The sequence below is a fragment of the Narcine bancroftii genome, chromosome 5, assembly GCF_036971445.1.
Source record: "Narcine bancroftii isolate sNarBan1 chromosome 5, sNarBan1.hap1, whole genome shotgun sequence".
Lineage (NCBI taxonomy): Eukaryota > Metazoa > Chordata > Chondrichthyes > Torpediniformes > Narcinidae > Narcine > Narcine bancroftii.
This window is the reverse complement of record NC_091473.1, coordinates 144,218,678-144,236,479: the sequence shown is the minus strand read 5'-3', so window position 1 is coordinate 144,236,479 and position 17,802 is coordinate 144,218,678. Positions and strand designations below refer to the sequence as shown.

Sequence of the window (17,802 nt, the reverse complement as noted above, 5' to 3'; positions counted from 1 at the left end):
ACCCACTCGTGTTTGAGGGCAATGTGGCCGAGAATTGGCGTGTATTCAAACAAGAATACGACATTTTCATCGTGGCAGCACATAGTGATAAGTCTGCCCTTGTCGAAGCCATACATTTTACTAAATTTAGCAGGCTCTGAGGCTATCGAAAAGGAAAGGCCATTCATATATGCAAACGAGGTGTGTGAAGAGGGTATTGTTATCAGCCCCGCTGAGTCAAGAGAGGACCCTGAGTGTTTAAAAAGAACATTTCAAGAAATGTGCAATCCACAAAAGAACAACAATGGAAAGGCACAGATTAATATCAGAAACCAGAGGCCGGGTGAGTTGATTCAATCGTGAGTGACCTAAAAATCAGGGCAAGGACCTGTGACTTTGGAGCACTCTGTAATGAGTTGATTAAAGACAGGATGGTCTGCGCATCTGCAATGAAGGCATGAGAAAGGCCATCTCCACGTGTCTGGCTTACGAAACCACTGAAGAGAACAGCAGAAAGCTAGCCCCCCCCCCCCACAGCACAAGGCACGAGCATAGTGCAGTCCAAGCGGGACCTGCAAACAAGCAGTGACCAGAATCCAGAAGACAAAGTCAACCAAGCCCTGCTACACTCTGACCCAGGACAGAGTGTGGCAGCTGCGATGGCAACCATGTGGCAAGACGAGAGGTGTGCTGGCGTTCGGCCAGCAGGGCAGAGCATGCCGGAAATGGAATCCATTTCAATATATGCTGCAGAGCTAGGCAGCAACTCACCCCGAGATCCAGATACAGAAGGATGATTAACCAGTTGGAACCTGAGCAAGGACAAATCAACTCGGATGACGAGTATTACGATGATGGTTTGACTCTGCAGATGGCAGGAGACCCAACAAGAATCAGAAGGTTTAATGAAGTATTTGGAACAATAAAGATCAATGGTAAAGCAACAGACTATGAAAGTTGATACTGGAGCCAAGTGCAACATCATATCACGAAGAACGTTCAACCTACTGAAAATGTCAGAACACGTCATCCTGTGCTCCAAGTCCACAGGTCTATAGTGGCAGACGGTGCAGCAAAATTAGAACCGAAGACATAGTGCAACTGCGGTGCTACGTTCAAGGACAGCTGCACATACTAACTTTTCTCATAGCCCAGGAAAACATTCTGCCTCTGCTGTGCCTGAGCACAAGCGTGGACATAGGTCTTGTTTCGTTCAGCAGAGAGGTCCACCAGATAAGTCCGGCTGAAGATGATCTGACGCACAGAATCTTTTCTGAGTGCGGTGACCTTTTTATGGAAGAACTGGAAAAATGCCAGTGACATACTCCAGGCGGCCCAACCCAGAAGTGATGACTGTAGTTCATCTGCCATTCAATATACCGATAGCAATGAAGAACAGGGTTAAGGCCATGCTAGACAGGATGCAGGATCTGGACGTGATTACCCATTCTTTGAGCCCACCGAGAGGATGTCCTCCATGGTGGCTGCTAAGAAAGACAGACAGGAGATCTGGATCTGCATCGACCCGAGAGACCTCAATACAGCTTTAAAACAACCACACCATCCATGTGTACTGTGGAGGAAGTTACCATGCAGATGCCAACGCAAACATTTTTTCAGTTTTGGACGCAAAGAATTCCTTCTGGCAAACCAAACTTGACTACAAGTCATCACTGGTGACCACATTCAGCATGAGTTCCAGCCGATACAGATTCCCGTGAATGCCATTTGGAATCAATACATCCAACGAAGTATTTCAAAGATAAATAGAGCAAATCTTTGTGGGGTATCCCTGTGCGATCATTGTTGATGATGTACTTGTAGGTGGCAAAGAACATGATGCAAATTTTAAAATGGTACTCGACAAAGCACAGGTTAATCTCAAGATCAATCCCGTAAGTGGCGGTTTCGACTGAACCAGGTTGGTTATGTAGGCCATGTTTTCACAGGAGAAGGCCTGAAGGCAGACCCTTCAAAGACTAGAGAAATCAGTGAAATGCAGGTACCGACAGAGGTGACAGCACTACAACATTTCCTGGCACGATCAACTACCTAAGCAAGTTAATTCCGAACACTAGTAATCTTACCGCCCCGCTAAGGCAGTTGACGCATAAAGACATAGCTTGGTCCTGGCAGGAGCAACAACAAAACGCATTCCATGCTTTAAAAAGGCATATGTCATGCCCACCTGTTCTACCATACTACGACGTACGAAGACAGAAAAGCTGAGGAAGAGGACACGTTTGATATAATGACAGTAATGCACATCTCCTCCTCCCAGTTGGATGAACTGAGACAGCACACGGCTGAAGATACAACTTTGAGGACCTTTGAGCACTTATATTAAGGGCGCTGGCCTGACAAGCAGCGCAACCTACCACCCAAAGAGCACCCTACTTCCCATTCCAGGATGAATTATTAATCGATGATGGAATCATAATAAAAGCCTGAGAGCAGTAGTTCCGAGTTCACTGCTAAACATTTATGTCAACATCCTGCACAGAGGGCACCCATGGGCAGAAGAACCAAATGCAAGGCTAGAGACATAGTTTATTGGCAGGGATGACCGAGAACATTGAACAGGGAGATACAAGCTTGCTCGGTGTGCAACAGCACAAACTGCACCAACAAAAAGTGCCGCTGCAGTTTCCTCCCCCTGGTCAACTGTGGCAACAGACATCTTCAAATGTCAACAGTATTTGTTCTTGTTAATTCATACTCTGGATGGTTTGTGATAGACATTTTACCAATGTCACCTCGTTGGCAGTCGTTTTCAAGTCCCCCCACACTCTGCTATTGGACAATGGCACCCAGTTCATCAGTGAGAAATTCAGACACTTTGCAGCAACATGGGATTTCAGCTATATCACTAGCAGCCCAGAGTACCCACAGTCAAACGGGTTGGCTGTAAGAGCCATGAGGAGTGCGAAGCAACTCTTGGAGAAGTCTCACAGGGAAAATATGGATGAGTTCCTAAACCTGCTGAACCTAAGGAACATCCCTGCCGATGCCATATTGGGTTCTCTGGCACAAAACGACTCACGTCCAGGCAGGCATGGATGACTCTGCTTGTGGCAGGGAGACTCTCGGAGCCTCAGCTAAAGAACCTGCAAGAAATTACATCCCATCTGCTGAACAGGAGGCTAACACAGAAAAGGTGCTGTGACAGAAACAGCCAGCAGCTCGCGCCATTAGCAGAAGGGCAAGTCATAAGGATACAGACTCCACAGGACTACGACCCTATGGGCATGGGATCTGCCAGGAGCCCAGGTCATACCTGGTAAAATCAGATGGAAGGATGTATCGGAGAAACCGTCGACACATCCTACCAATAAGGGAGCCACCTCCATCCTGATGTAAATATAAACCAGGATCTGGAACATGAACCCAGGGTATGCGGAGCTCCTCAGTAACAACCCATGAAACAAATGGCCACAACCCCAAGACCACAGATGGCACATCCTTTCAAGCTGAAGCACCTCAAGCATCCACTTCCATCAATGGCTGGCTACTACATAACATGCCTCGGGGGCAAAAAATCGGGATTAAACTAGGCTGACTGTTCACTGCTGAACTATAATTATTGTAATGTACAACACTTAAATGGATTGTGGTACGTGAAGGGGGTTGCCCAAGAAAGGGGATGTAGATAGCTATTTCTATTGGCTGTCTGCACCCGCTGCAGCCACTGCTCTTGCGATGATGCTATTGCGCATGCACAAGTCCCTGCGAAGCATAGCAGTTAAAAGGAGACAGAGCTTGGCCGATGGCGGACGCCATTTCCAGGGGCTCCTGCTACACACTTGTATTGTTGAATCTAACAGGTAAAGGATTCGTCAGAGGTGCCGCAACAAGCAACAAGAGAGTCCCAGTGGGAGCAGTCCCCGCGGAAGGTGGAGAGGGCATGCTGCTGGGATCATGCAGTAGGTGGCAGGAAATGGCGAGGATAGGTTGGAAGCGGAGCCTGGTCAGGACCCTACACCCTGCCACTCTTCGGTCTATGTTCAGATGCTTCCTTGCTTTTACCCCGAAGAAGACCCCAAAACATCTTTACCTCCTGTGCAGACGCTGCGAGGCGTGCTGAGTTCCTCCAGCATTTTTGTTTTCAATCACAAGGTCTGCAGACTTTTGATAATGAAGTTTATACTATTGGAGTATATACTCTACATTGCAGTGTAGAGTACATACGATCTTATATTGGCTGCTATCTTATATACAATATATACTATCTTACATTGGCTGCTATCTTATATACAATATATATAATCTTATATTGGCTGCAAGCAAGAAGTTGGTGCATCTGTACATTGTACTTCTGTCTTCTTTCTTTGGCTTGGCTTCGGGGTCGAAGATTTATGGAGGGGGTAAAAGTCCACGTCAGCTGCAGGCTCGTTTGTGGCTGACAAGTCCGATGCGGGACAGGCAGACACGATTGCAGCGGTTGCAGGGGAAAATTGGTTGGTTGGGGTTGGGTGTTGGGTTTTTCCTCCTTTGTCTTTGTCAGTGAGGTGGGCTCTGCGGTCTTCTTCAAAGGAGGTTGCTGCCCGCCAAACTGTGAGGCGCCAAGATGCACGGTTTGAGGCGTTATCAGCCCACTGGCGGTGGTCAATGTGGCAGGCACAAGAGATTAATGGAGGGGTAATGTCCACGTCAGCTGCAGGCCGTTTGTGGCTGACATGTCCGATGCGGGACAGGCAGACACGGTTGCAGCGGATGCAGGGGAAAACTGGTTGGTTGGGGGTTGGGTGTTGGTTTTTCCTCCTTTGTCTTTTGTCAGTGAGGTGGGCTCTGCGGTCTTCTTCAAAGGAGGTTGCTGCCCGCCGAACTGTGAGGCGCCAAGATGCACGGTTTGAGGCGAGATCAGCCCACTGGCGGTGGTCAATGTGGCAGGCACCAAGAGATTTCTTTAGGCAGTCCTTGTACCTCTTCCTCTGTATAGGACAATAAATGATAGAAATGTTGCATCACACCAGTTTGAACGTTCTGCTCGTCTTCTACTGGATGAAGGATCCTCTCTGTGCTTCCCATGATCATCAAAGCCTACCCCAGGTTTCCTCATCCTCTTGACATTTCAGCAAAGGCCTGAAGTGGGCTGGAGGCCCCTTGCATGTAGTATCGCGAGAGTTGCTGGCCCTCCCCGCGGGGGGGGGGGGGGGTGCGTGGCGCCGCCGCCGAGTTCTCGCGAGACTTGGGCGCCTTCGCCCTGCCTCTCGCTCTCTCTTCAGGCGGGCCACCACGGCGCGGTAGCCATTTTGCAGCAGGTCCCGTGCGTCGGCAGCAGCAGCAGCAGCCCTTGCCCATCGGTTGACATGGCCGAATACTCTGCGGTGGCGCCGCCCAACGCGCTTTCGACGGGCGGCGGCGGAGGAGGGGGAGGAAGCGGCGGCGGCGGAGGAGGCCCCGGCGGAGGAGGAGCGGCGGCACCGGGAGGAGGCGGAGGGAGCGGCGGTGCTGCCGGGGGTGGTGGAGGCGGCGGCGGCGGCGGAGCCGGCGGCTTCAAGAACGACGCGTTCGCGGACGCCCTTCAGAGGGCGAGGCAGGTGGGTTGGACGGGCCCCGGGATGGGGCGAGGAGCCCGGGCCTGGGAGCTGGGGGCTGATGGAGGCCGCGGGCCTTCGGACAATAGGAGAGGCCCAGGCCCCCCCCCATTCATCCTCCAGTCCCGCCGCGTGAGTAGGCCGCAGCCTGCCTCGAGTTCAAACTCCTTCCGCCACGTTATATAATCGCCTCCCCTCGAAGGATGGGCCCGCTCAACAACCACAAAGAATCAGCCTTGGCTTTAAAATCGCGCCCTCGGCCCCCAAACGTCGGCAAATCTGCTTGAATTCCTCTCCAGCATTTACTGTGTGATTTTGGGGGTCTCCCCTCTCCCCCCCCCCCCCCCTTCCCCCCCCCCCCTTCCCCCCCCCCCCTTCCCCCCCTCCCCCTTCTTGCTGCAGATCTTCGTGTTTTAATAAAGAATGGTCTGGCATCCTCCAGAACCTTTCATCGTACCTCCCTTCCCCCCCCCAATCCCCTTCCCCCCCCAATCCCCTTCCCCCCCCAATCCCCTTCCCCCCCCAATCCCCTTCCCCCCCCAATCCCCTTCCCCCCCCAATCCCCTTCCCCCCCCAATCCCCTTCCCCCCCCAATCCCCTTCCCCCCCCAATCCCCTTCCCCCCCCAATCCCCTTCCCCCCCCAATCCCCTTCCCCCCCCAATCCCCTTCCCCCCCCAATCCCCTTCCCCCCCCAATCCCCTTCCCCCCCCAATCCCCTTCCCCCCCCAATCCCCTTCCCCCCCCAATCCCCTTCCCCCCCCAATCCCCTTCCCCCCCCAATCCCCTTCCCCCCCCAATCCCCTTCCCCCCCCAATCCCCTTCCCCCCCCAATCCCCTTCCCCCCCCAATCCCCTTCCCCCCCCAATCCCCTTCCCCCCCCAATCCCCTTCCCCCCCCAATCCCCTTCCCCCCCCAATCCCCTTCCCCCCCCAATCCCCTTCCCCCCCCAATCCCCTTCCCCCCCCAATCCCCTTCCCCCCCCAATCCCCTTCCCCCCCCAATCCCCCCAATCCCCTTCCCCCCCCCAATCCCCTTCCCCCCCCAATCCCCTTCCCCCCCCAATCCCCTTCCCCCCCCAATCCCCTTCCCCCCCCAATCCCCTTCCCCCCCAATCCCCTTCCCCCCCCAATCCCCTTCCCCCCCCAATCCCCTTCCCCCCCCAATCCCCTTCCCCCCCCAATCCCCTTCCCCCCCCAATCCCCTTCCCCCCCCCAATCCCCTTCCCCCCCCAATCCCCTTCCCCCCCCCAATCCCCTTCCCCCCCCCCAATCCCCTTCCCCCCCCCAATCCCCTTCCCCCCCCCAATCCCCTTCCCCCCCCCAATCCCCTTCCCCCCCCCAATCCCCTTCCCCCCCCCAATCCCCTTCCCCCCCCCAATCCCCTTCCCCCCCCCAATCCCCTTCCCCCCCCAATCCCCTTCCCCCCCCCAATCCCCTTCCCCCCCCCAATCCCCTTCCCCCCCCCAATCCCCTTCCCCCCCCCAATCCCCTTCCCCCCCCAATCCCCTTCCCCCCCCAATCCCCTTCCCCCCCAATCCCCTTCCCCCCCCAATCCCCCCAATTTCCCACCCCTCTTGCGATAGTAATAAGTCCAAAAGAGAAGGAAATCTTCCTCTTCAGAAAGGGATTATCATGAGTAGCATTACCTGAGTTTTTTTTAATTTAAAAAAAAATCATGATATTTTATTATCATACACATTGTACTATGTACAAATGCCTGAAATTCTTACAAGATGCAGCTGAACAGGTATTTATAAGTTTTTTCAAAAAATGGTAAGCTAATGGAATTCAGTTAAGAGGCAGTAAATCTTGATCTTGAAATATGATTATAGTTGAGTTTGAGAGTCAAATTTCATACTTACAGCACATTGATTTTGAACAGCTCCATGGTTTTCATTGTCTTTCTTCAAGTGTTTAAAATGGTATAGATAGAAATAGATAAGCAATTTCTGATTCAGGAATTTATAAAAAGTAAAATCTGCTCCCTTGTGCTATTGCACGAAAGTAAATAGATTTACAGAACTCCAATGTTGTTGATAAAATATTTAATTACATTATATTTTAAATCAAAGACTAAAGGTTTGCTAAAGGATAAAGGTTGTCTGGAACGGACTTGGCTGACTGCATTTGAGAAATTGAAATGGTTTGCAAACATATGACACAAGTTTGATTCAGCTGCTTGGCTACTGGGATTGTTGAATGAACACAATGAAAACTAATACTGTACAATGAAACAGATTCATACTTGTAAGGTTTGGAAAAGAATTTAAACAATCTTCCACATCCTTTCTTCAACTGTGTAATTACTCGGAGACCCCTTTGGAGTGGAAAAAATTATGAAAGTTTGTCATTTACATAGGGATTTCAGTACATCTGTACATTGTACTGATTTGCTGTGGCCAAACAGGTACTGAGATGCATCTTAATATAAATTATGATAATGTGCAAAGACAGAAAAAAGATAATAAATATAATAGTAGTTCCCTTGCAGGTAGAACAAGGGGGGAAAAAAATGGATCTGGTGGTCTGAGAATAATGGACCTCAGATCAAGGTGTCTTAATTGCAAGGGTAGAAGCCCAGCAACTTAAGTGATGAGAAGATGGCAGGCTTGCATGCATTTTTTAATGACCGTTCTATACATGCTGTCCTACAGTTTCCAAGCAGGTAAAGCCATGAGGTATTTGAGCAAAGGCCATGCAAAAGTCCATGTTGACAACAACTACTGCTGCCCTCTACAATCTTGTCACCTTTTCGAAAAAAAGATCAAATTTCCCCAACAAGATTTCCCACTCACAGCACCATGCTAACTAACCCTAATTTGTCAAATAGCATCTTCAGGAGGAACTCAGTGGTTTGAAAAGCAATGGTCAGCACTTGAGACCGAACCCCTTCATCAAGTTGCGATGAGAAACATTAGCAATTCATTTTCTGCTACTAATGTTTCTCGACCTGCTCAGTTTCTCCAGAGATTGTTTTGCTTCAGATTCCAGTGTCTCCAGTTACCCATTCATTTCTTAATATTTCCAAATGCATATAGTGAAAACACGAATTGTAAGATCACAAGATAAAGGAACAGAAGTAGGCCATTGAGTCTGCTCTGCACCTCCACCCTGAGCTAAACTGTTCTCACATCCAGTTCTAAATTCTGGCCTTTTCCCCAAATCCTGACTAATAGATAATCTGATCTTAAACTCCCCCAATGATCGAGCCTCCACAGCTGCATGTGAAAATGAATTCCACAAACCCACGACCCTGTGGTTGAATAAATTTCTCCTCATCTCTGTTTTGAATGGGTACATTTTAATTCTAAGACTGCCCTCTTGTTCCTGGATTCACCCACCAAATGCTGGAAGAACTCCAGACCCTCAGCATTTCAGTGTTTTCTCAACAACACAGCATGTACAGACTTTCATTTTTCACTCCAAATGCATGTAGATTCTGTTTCTGATCATTTCCTCCAGTAATTTGCCATGACGATGTGGCTTTGTTTCCATCCATTAAACAAATGGCAGGTGGTGGATCCTAATGATAGGCAATCAGCATCGCAAGCCAGCATTTGAAATCGTTCTGTCTCTGGTTGAAATATTTGACGGGGGAAGAAATGCAAACTTTCAAATGCTTTTGTGCGCACATTTTTAGAGCTAACTTACCATTTAATGTGTAAATTAACCATTTCTAAAACTGATTAGAATAAGACATCCAAAGTATATTTATTACTTTACCACTCAGATGCTTTTTTAAAAAAAAAACATCCTTTGTTACAAAGCAAACATGTAGAAAATAAGGCAGCCAAATGTTTTGTACCTTGACCTTGATTTCAAAATGTACCAGTAATAGTGAAAATAGTATAAGCGCATTGATTGTCATCTAGGAAATTAGATTGCCAAATTTTTGGCAGCAAACAAGAAAAGCTACAGATGCAGGGATCTTGTGCAGACCTAAAAGTGATGTTTGGTACTTGTAACGAATTTAAATCCTTTTGAAACTCCAGGACAGCTGTCGGTCTGAATTCTAGCCACTGGGTGGTGTAAGAATATTGCAATGTAATGCATTTTTCTATCATGAGGTGATGCTTTCCATAAACTGGAATTTCTTACTTTCATTTATGAACTGTTTAGCTGATAACAACACAAAACTAGAACAGGCATACTGTAAAACATGAAAATCTCTTCCTGGTTTAATAATAGTAGTCGCATTTCACTTTTCTTCCTGCTTATCCTCGAGTGCTTTTGTTTTTGGAGCTTTCCTGGATCAAAATTGAGTGATTGACAACAATAGGTTATTCTGAAAAAATATATAAATGTTTATAATTATTCTGTGAGTATGGTAGAAAAAAAATGCAAGTTTTTTTTTGCAAATTTAAATACTTGATAGCATTAGAATTCAGTGTATCAGATTTGTTCAAAAGATCTGTCCATTCAGAAACTCTTGGGTCAAAATTTTGAGCTTGTATTGAGTTTCTCCCAATGCAATTTCATATTCCTAATTAAATTATTCCTAATTGTAATGAAGATCAAATACCAAAGGTGAAAAGCTGAATTAGACCCTACAGTTGGAAATTTGCTACAAACCTCTACGAGCAAACCAAAAAGCTTATGTAACAGTAAACATTTACTTTGAGTTTATTATTTCCTGACTGATGCTTTCTTTAATTTCCTTCATTAGTCTCATTATAAGTTTTTTAAAAATTAATTTTCAGGAGATTGGGTTTTGGGACAGGCTGGCCTTTATTGGCTCATTCTTGTGTCAGTTTTAAGTAAATGAAGTGCCATCTTTTAAATTATTTATCTGATGTAAGCAGACACGTGAGTTGGATAAAAAGGGGGGAAAAACTTATTTGACAACACAAACCGTTGCTTGCTTATTTATGCAGATAGCAGCAAAAATTGGAGGGGATACAGGAACAACACCAATAAGTTCATCTGACTATGGATATGGTGGACAGAAAAGACCCTTGGAAGATGGAGGTTAGTAATTGCAATTTGTTTAATGTTCATGAAGTGGTTAGGTTTGCAGCAAGTGTACTCTTTGAACCTCACTGTCAACCCATGGAAGATCCACCTGTCAATATTGATAGAAGTGATTATCACACAATTTTTTAGGATATAAAGTCCCACCTTTACACCAAGACGTTCTGTGTTGTATTTTTTGGTATTGCAATTATAGTGGGGGGGGCTGAGAATAGATCCGATAGCTCAAACACTACAAATATGAGGCCTGGTAAACCATCTTAATTTCAAGCCATTGAAATATGATTTTTTTTGGCAAATTCCAATTTGTGATTAGTAGGTAATAATTTTAGACTGTTCGAGACCATCTAACATTTGTATGTGTGCACATAAAATACATATTCAGTATATACTTTAATAAATACAGTAAAACCCCCTGATATCCAGCACCTATGGGGAGTGGTAGATGTGGGATAAGTAAGTTTTCCGGTTACTTAAGATGTTGCATGATTAGTGAACTTGCTAGGGGGTGCCGTTTTTTAAACTTTAGTAATTTTTTTTAACCTATTTATTTTCCGCAATTTTCTTGCCAGTTGCCGTTGCTTGACTTCCAGATAACGGATTTTACTGTATATCGTTCCATTATGTTTCACTTTCTCATATGCAAAGTGCTTTAAAGCTGCCAGAGTGCTTGGTTCTAATTTTTTTGCAGATAATTGGATGATGGCAGGCCTTTTAAGTTTTTAGTTTCTTGAAGTGCTTGTATTTTTCTCTTTAAACTACATTATTGCTATTTCCCCAACTGTACAACTATTTTTTTTCTCCTGAATTTAATATCTGAGCTCTTCCTTTGATTAATATGCATTTGCATAACAAAACTACGCCAATTTAATTCGTCACTTAAAGGTTGGAACAGTTTTTGGAAATTTGAAAACTGTTCACTGAAGAAAAGTAATATTTTTGCTTTTTCTGATCACTAGGATGGTGTTGTTCAATAAACAAGCTTATTTAAAATGGGAAGTGGGGTGTGTAGAGGCCTCCATCGAACACTGACTCTATTCCATTTAGCAAAAGTCCTTCTGATGATTGTCTTAAATTTCAGCTTGTGTTAACCAAGACTGTTTGCTTTTCAATCCTGCATCTTTATAGTTTCTGATTTCTTTTGTTATCATCCAGGGCAGCTGGTATCCCCAATGAAAGGATTTAGTGTAACTTCTCTATACAAATGCTTGCATAATAAAGTGCTCTTTATGAACCATACCCCTTTGTTAACTGAAGTAGAACTCTATCCTGTTATACTGACCTGTTATACAAATTTTGGTTTGCAAAGCAACTACCTGTATCAGCTGAGAAAATGTTTTGTCTTTTAGCAGATCAACCAGAAACCAAGAAAGTTGCCCAGAACGACCGTAAGTAGCGGTACTGTGGAATCAGATTGCTTAAATTAAAAATGAATTTCACTTTCTATTTTATGAAAAAAATATTTAAGTAGTTCTTTTAAGATGACCATTTGAACTGTTGTCAGGCCAAAATTGACATCAAGCCATAGATTATTACTGTATGTGACAAAAGGCTAGGAAACTGATTTTAGAATGTGTTGTGGGTAGAAAATGGATTCACCTTTAATTGAAATAGCTATTCAGTGAAAGTTAAAATGAAAGGATTGTCCTGTAATATTAACTGGGTTGATTATTAACAGAACTGATAACGTGCAACATGACCCATTGTAGCTCTCGTCCAACCCTTTTTTCGTCAGTGATCTGCATTGACTTCCAACTAATAGTGCTACAAATTTAAATGATCTTTCCTTGTCTTGCTTTCCCTTGCCTTCCAGCCTTGTCAATTTTCAAGTTCCAACTTCACTACAGCTTCTACTAGATTCCTAGTTTTTATTGCCTCGCCATTGGCGATCAGATTGTCCAAGACCAAATTCTGGGATATCTTTAATTCTCTTTGAGGCGAATTGTCATAATTTAAATATGTACGTCGTTATGGTCCTCCTTGGTCACGTACTGAGGTTAGCAATGCAGGGACTCGATCTCTTACTGATGTGTTGTCTTTGGCCTTTTATTGCCAAGTTACCGGTGCTGAGTTGCTGGAAGTTTGAAGAGTTGATGTTTGAATGTACCAGTCGTCTCCTATAAGATATAGTTGAGTAAGAATGTGAGCCTTTTTGGAGATGCCAACAGCAGGATGAACAATAAACTGAATTAATCTGTTCAGAATATTTTGTGTGGTAGAATTAAAAACTAAATGATTCTTCAAATACCTCAGGCAAACTATTTTTAACTAACAATTGAGCAGAATATGTCATTCCATCACCAAAGTGCATTTAAGATTCAGCTCATAATAATGACTGGTGGGTGGACTAATAGTTCAAAGGGCTTGCACTCGATGGAATTTGGTACGAGAGTTTCTTGAATCAATATATTGAGGACACATTATTGGGTATCCTCTGAGGGAATGAGATGGGGAGTGTGATTTTTTTGTAATTCTTTATTTATCGCACTATGAACCATATCAACCAATATATTTACAGATGCATCACTTTAAATATTCACTGTGACATTTTCTCTTTTTTCCCCTTCCACCTCCCTCCAAAAACAGTAAATATTGAGCATATAAAATACAATAAAACAATATCTTTATACAAAAGGAATACAAACAAAAAAAAAGACGTATCATCTACTTATTCACATTAAATCTGATCGTGTTTATCTTCTTACCATTTTAGGTGGTGGTGGTCCTAGGCCTGCTCTTTCTGTTATGTTCCATATATAGTTCCCAGGTTTCCCCAATCATTCTAACTTTGTCTTTTAAATTATATGTGATTTTTTTTTCCCTAGTGGGATACACTTAAACTTGGTTGTATATTCCATTAATGTTTATAGTCATATAGTCCAACGTGGCCATCTTGTATCTTTATTTTCACTTCTTTTCCACCTCCATCCCTTTTTTCCATTACTGTTTTTTAAGTTTTCCTTTTTAATCTCAATATATGACAACGCATTTAAGACATGAAATACCCCAACAATCCCCACAAGCAATAACCCTTTAACCCCAAATGAACCTCCCCTGCTTGGATTGCCTCCTGTCCCTTGACGACAACCACAATTCCCCTTTCCATTCGGTTTGCGAACTTTACTCGCAAGCATCAACCGATTTCGCAGTGACCCTTATTCTCCAGGCCCCCCCGCCCCCAGAGAACACTATTTTCCTATACATAACAAAGCTCTCTTTCTTCTTCCCCTTCTCTTATCCATCTTTATATATACATTATCTTAACTATATTTTTACATATTTTTGTATATTTTCTTCTCGTCATTCCTCCTCCTCTCTTCTCCTGTCCTGCAAGTGTTCAGCAAATCCTTGGGCTTTCTTTGGGTCCGAAAACAGTCTATTCCATTCCCCAGGAATGAATACTTTGAGTCCTGCTGGATGTCTTAATATAAAGTTATACCCTTTCTTCCATAAGATTGTTTTCGCTGTGTTGAATTCCTTCCTCTTCTTTAAAGGTTTGAAGCTTATGTCCGGGTAAAAAAAATATTTTTTGTCCCTTGTATTCCAATGGCTTATTGTCTTCTCTAACCTTCTTTCTTGCCTACTCCAGTATGTTTTTTCTTGTCGTATATCTTAGAAATTTTACCAATATGGATCTTGGTTTTTGATGTGGCAGTTTCGGTACTAGCGCTCTATGCACCCTTTCTATTTCTTCATGTGAATCTGTCATTCCCAGCACCTTCGGGATCCATCCTTTTATAAATTCCTTCATATCTGACCCTTTGCCTTCTTTCAGGCCCACTATTTTTGTTGTTTCACCTATTGTAGTTTTCCAATACTTCAATTTTTTGTGACAATAAATCTTGTGCCTCTTTAATTTTTTTTTCACTTTCTTCCAACTTCCCTCTTAAATCATTTATCTCCATTTCTACAGCAGCTTCTCGTTCCTCCACATTTTCCCTATTTCAATCTTCAGCTCTTTTCATTTTTCTTTTGATTGAACTAAATTTTAATGATAGCCATTCTTTTAATGACCTCATTTGTTCTTCGATAAAGGCTTTATCTAAACTTTGTCCTTCTACTTTACCTTCTACTATCCTTTGAAATTCTTGTCTTCTTCCTCCTCCTCTTCTATGTCTGTATCTCTGTCTGTGTCATCTTCTCTTCTTTGTATCTTCATCCTTCTCTGGTGAGCTGCTTCTGTATCCTTGTTGAGCCTCCAGCTGGTGTGTCTCCTGTTGTTGGGCTGACCCGCTGCAGGTCACCCTTTTCCAGCCTTTCATTCTTTTTCTCACCACTCTTAACATAGAAACATAGAAGATAGGAGCAAGAGTAGGTCATTCGACCCTTCGAGCCTGCTCCGCCATTCAACGAGATCGTGGCTGATCTTAAAAGTTCAGTACCCCGTCCCTGCCTTCTCTCCGTAACCTTTAATACCCTTATACTGAAGAAATAGATCTAATTCCTTCTTAAATAGATTTAATGAACCTGCCTCTACTGCCCTCTGTGGCAATGAATTCCACAGATTCACCACCCTCTGGGTAAAGAAATTCCTCCTCATCTCGGTCCTAAATGGTTTGCCTATTATCCTCAAACCATGGCCCTGGGTTCTGGATTTTCCCATCCTTGGAAACATCCTATCTGCATCCATTCTGTCCAGTCCTGCCAGAATTTTATAGGTCTCTGAGATCCCCTCTCAATCTTCTAAACTCTAGTGAGTACAAACCCAATTTGCGCAATCTTTCCTCCTAAGTCATTCTTGCCATTCCAGGTCTCAGCCTGGTGAATTGCCTTTGCACTCCCTCCATTGCAAGAACATCCTTCCTTAGATAAAATGACCAAAACTGCACACAATACTCCAGGTGGGGTCTCACCAAGGCCCTGTACAGCTGCAGTAAGGTATCCTTGTTCCTAGACTCAAACCCTCTTGATATGAAGGCCAACATACCATTTTCCTTTTTAACCGCCTGCTGTACCTGCATGCTCGCCTTCAGAGACTGGTGTACAAGTACCCCTAGGTATCTCTGCACTTCCCCATCTCTTAATCTATTGCCATTCAAATAGTAATCTGCCCTCCGGTTTGTATTACCAAAGTGGATAACCTCACATTTATCCACATTGTAGTGCATTTGCCATGTATCTGCCCAGTCCCTCAATTGATCCAAATCACACTAGAGCTTCCTGACCCCCTCTTCCATGCACACAACCCCTCCTAGCTTAGTGTCATCTGCACATTTGGAGATATTACATCCAATCCCCTCATCCAGATCATTAATGTAAATTGTGAACAGCTGGGGTCCCAGAACAGATCCCTGTGGCACCCCACTGGTCACCGCCTGCCACTCAGAAAATGAGCCATTTATCCCAACTCTCTATCTTCTACCTGCCAGCCAGTTCTCAATCCACATCAATACTTTGCCCCCAATCCCATGAGCCTTGATTTTGTAAGCCAGTCGTTTATGCGGGACCTTATCGAAGGCCTTTTGGAAGTCCAGGTACACCACATCCACTGGCTCTCCCCCACCTATTCTACCTGTCACCATCTCAAAGAATTCCAATAGATTTGTCAAGCACAATTTACCTTTTGTAAATCCATGTTGACTCTGTCCGATCCCTTCTCTGCTAGTCATATGCTCCGCTATTACATCCTTAATAATGGATTCCATCATTTTGCCCACTACTGAGGTAAGGCTCACCGGCCTATAATTCCCTGCTTTTTCTCTACCCCCCTTTTTAAATAGTGGGGTAACATTAGCTACCCTCCAATCCATGGGTACTGATCCTGAGTCTATCGAGTTCTGGAAAATAATTCTTAAAGCATCTGCTAACTGAATGGCCACTTCCTTAAGTACTTCTTTCTTGTTTACTTCCTCCAGCCGAACGCCCTGATACTGGGCGTCTTGCAGCTGGACTCTCCTCAGCTGAGTCCCCCTCCTGTCAGTGTTGACCTTTTCTTTTACCTGCGCATGCGCACCTCTCCGTGCCTCTTCTTGCCTCTGAGAGCCAGTTTTGAAGTCCGCCGGTTGGGAGGACACTGCTCCTCTGGGGACTCACCAACCCTGGAGATCGGCCGCTCCTCTCCACGGTGGCTCTCTGCTCCGACATGCAGGTAAGGCTGCCTTCTTTCTTTCTCCAGTGATTTTCCTTCTTCCCTTTTCTCTGTTATTCTTATTTTTTCTCTTTTGGGTGCCATCTTCTGTCTCTTCTCTGTAACTTTATTTTTCTCTTCCTGTATTTTGTGTTCATTGAGCTCTGTTTTATCACCTTTTTTCTCTGGAGAGGGCTGGTTCCACCCGACCAGCAACTACTCCATCATGTGACTCCCCTCCAGATAGAGAGTGTGATTGAAGTGACAGTGGGGAAGCACTTTGGGGTTGTGTCCATGACTCAAATTAGTTTTGGAGAAAGATCAGGCTGGTCCACAAGATAAAGTCCTAAATATGGGCAAGAATAAAACACAAAGGTTTGAAGTTAAAAACACAATGCTGGAGAAACTCAGCTGGTCACTTAATGTAGCCCCAAAAAAATGACACCTAACCAAAATTTTGGGCTTTGAGCCCTTCAGCAAGGAATGAGCAAAATGGAGATGGGCACCTGAATAAAATGGTGAGGAGCATATTTCCAAAGGCAAGGCTGACTGGAGTAACTTCTAGGATTTGATTGACAGAGGATGTTTGCAAATAAGGAGAGAGCTAGAAAGTAGGAAGTTTTTAAAGGTGAGATCACAAGATTTCCTGTTTTGGTGAAGGGCAACGCTGGTCAATTTAAGGGACCCTGATTGATGTCGAGCTTGGCAGCTCCGGTTAAGAAAAGGGGAGCATGTCATCAGATTTAAGTGGTCAGGTTGAAACCAATGTCTTGATGCTTAAGGGGGAAATCAGAAGGATTAAGGACAAGATGTGAGCTGGCAGGCAAGTGGATGACAAGGGAGAGAAATGGTCCCATTGAAGATCATCAGGGCCACCTTTGTGGAGCCACTGGAGGTGGGTGACATATTGAATGTTTTGCATCAATCTTTATTGTGGAGATCATAGAAGATGGGGATAAAATTGCAGAGGTTATTGCTAACCTCTGGAGTGCCAGGAGGGTGGCTAATGTTGTGCTGCTATTTAAAAAAAAAGGCTGCAAGAACAAGCCAGAGAACTACAGACCAGTGAGCTTAATGACCGTGTCTAGAAAATTGCTGCCAGGGATTTTGAGGAGGCAGGATCCACTGGCATTTGGGATTGTCAGCATGGATTTGTGCGAGGTAGCTTGTTCTTCTGGAATCTGAAGGAGTTGTTTAAACAGGTGATGGAGGATTTATGAGGGCAGGGATTTTATAGATTTTAGCAAG

The 17,802-nt window shown here is 44.8% G+C and overlaps 1 protein-coding gene across 4 annotated transcripts in view; it reads left to right on the top strand.

Moving 5' to 3' along the window:
* Positions 1-5,207: 5,207 nt before the first annotated feature.
* The window catches only part of fubp1 (far upstream element (FUSE) binding protein 1), a 49,654-nt gene continuing 37,059 nt past the window's right edge, over positions 5,208-17,802 (top strand). For 2 of the 4 annotated variants that reach the window (XM_069939312.1, XM_069939309.1), the window contains exons 1-3: positions 5,209-5,519; positions 10,391-10,484; positions 11,837-11,875. In XM_069939312.1, coding sequence (XP_069795413.1) covers positions 5,289-5,519; positions 10,391-10,484; positions 11,837-11,875 — 364 coding nt within the window. In that variant the 5' untranslated portion in view covers positions 5,209-5,288. Of the gene's footprint in view, positions 5,520-10,390; positions 10,485-11,836; positions 11,876-17,802 lie in introns of all 4 variants that reach the window. The other 2 variants (XM_069939313.1, XM_069939310.1) reach the window with 2 other exon arrangements.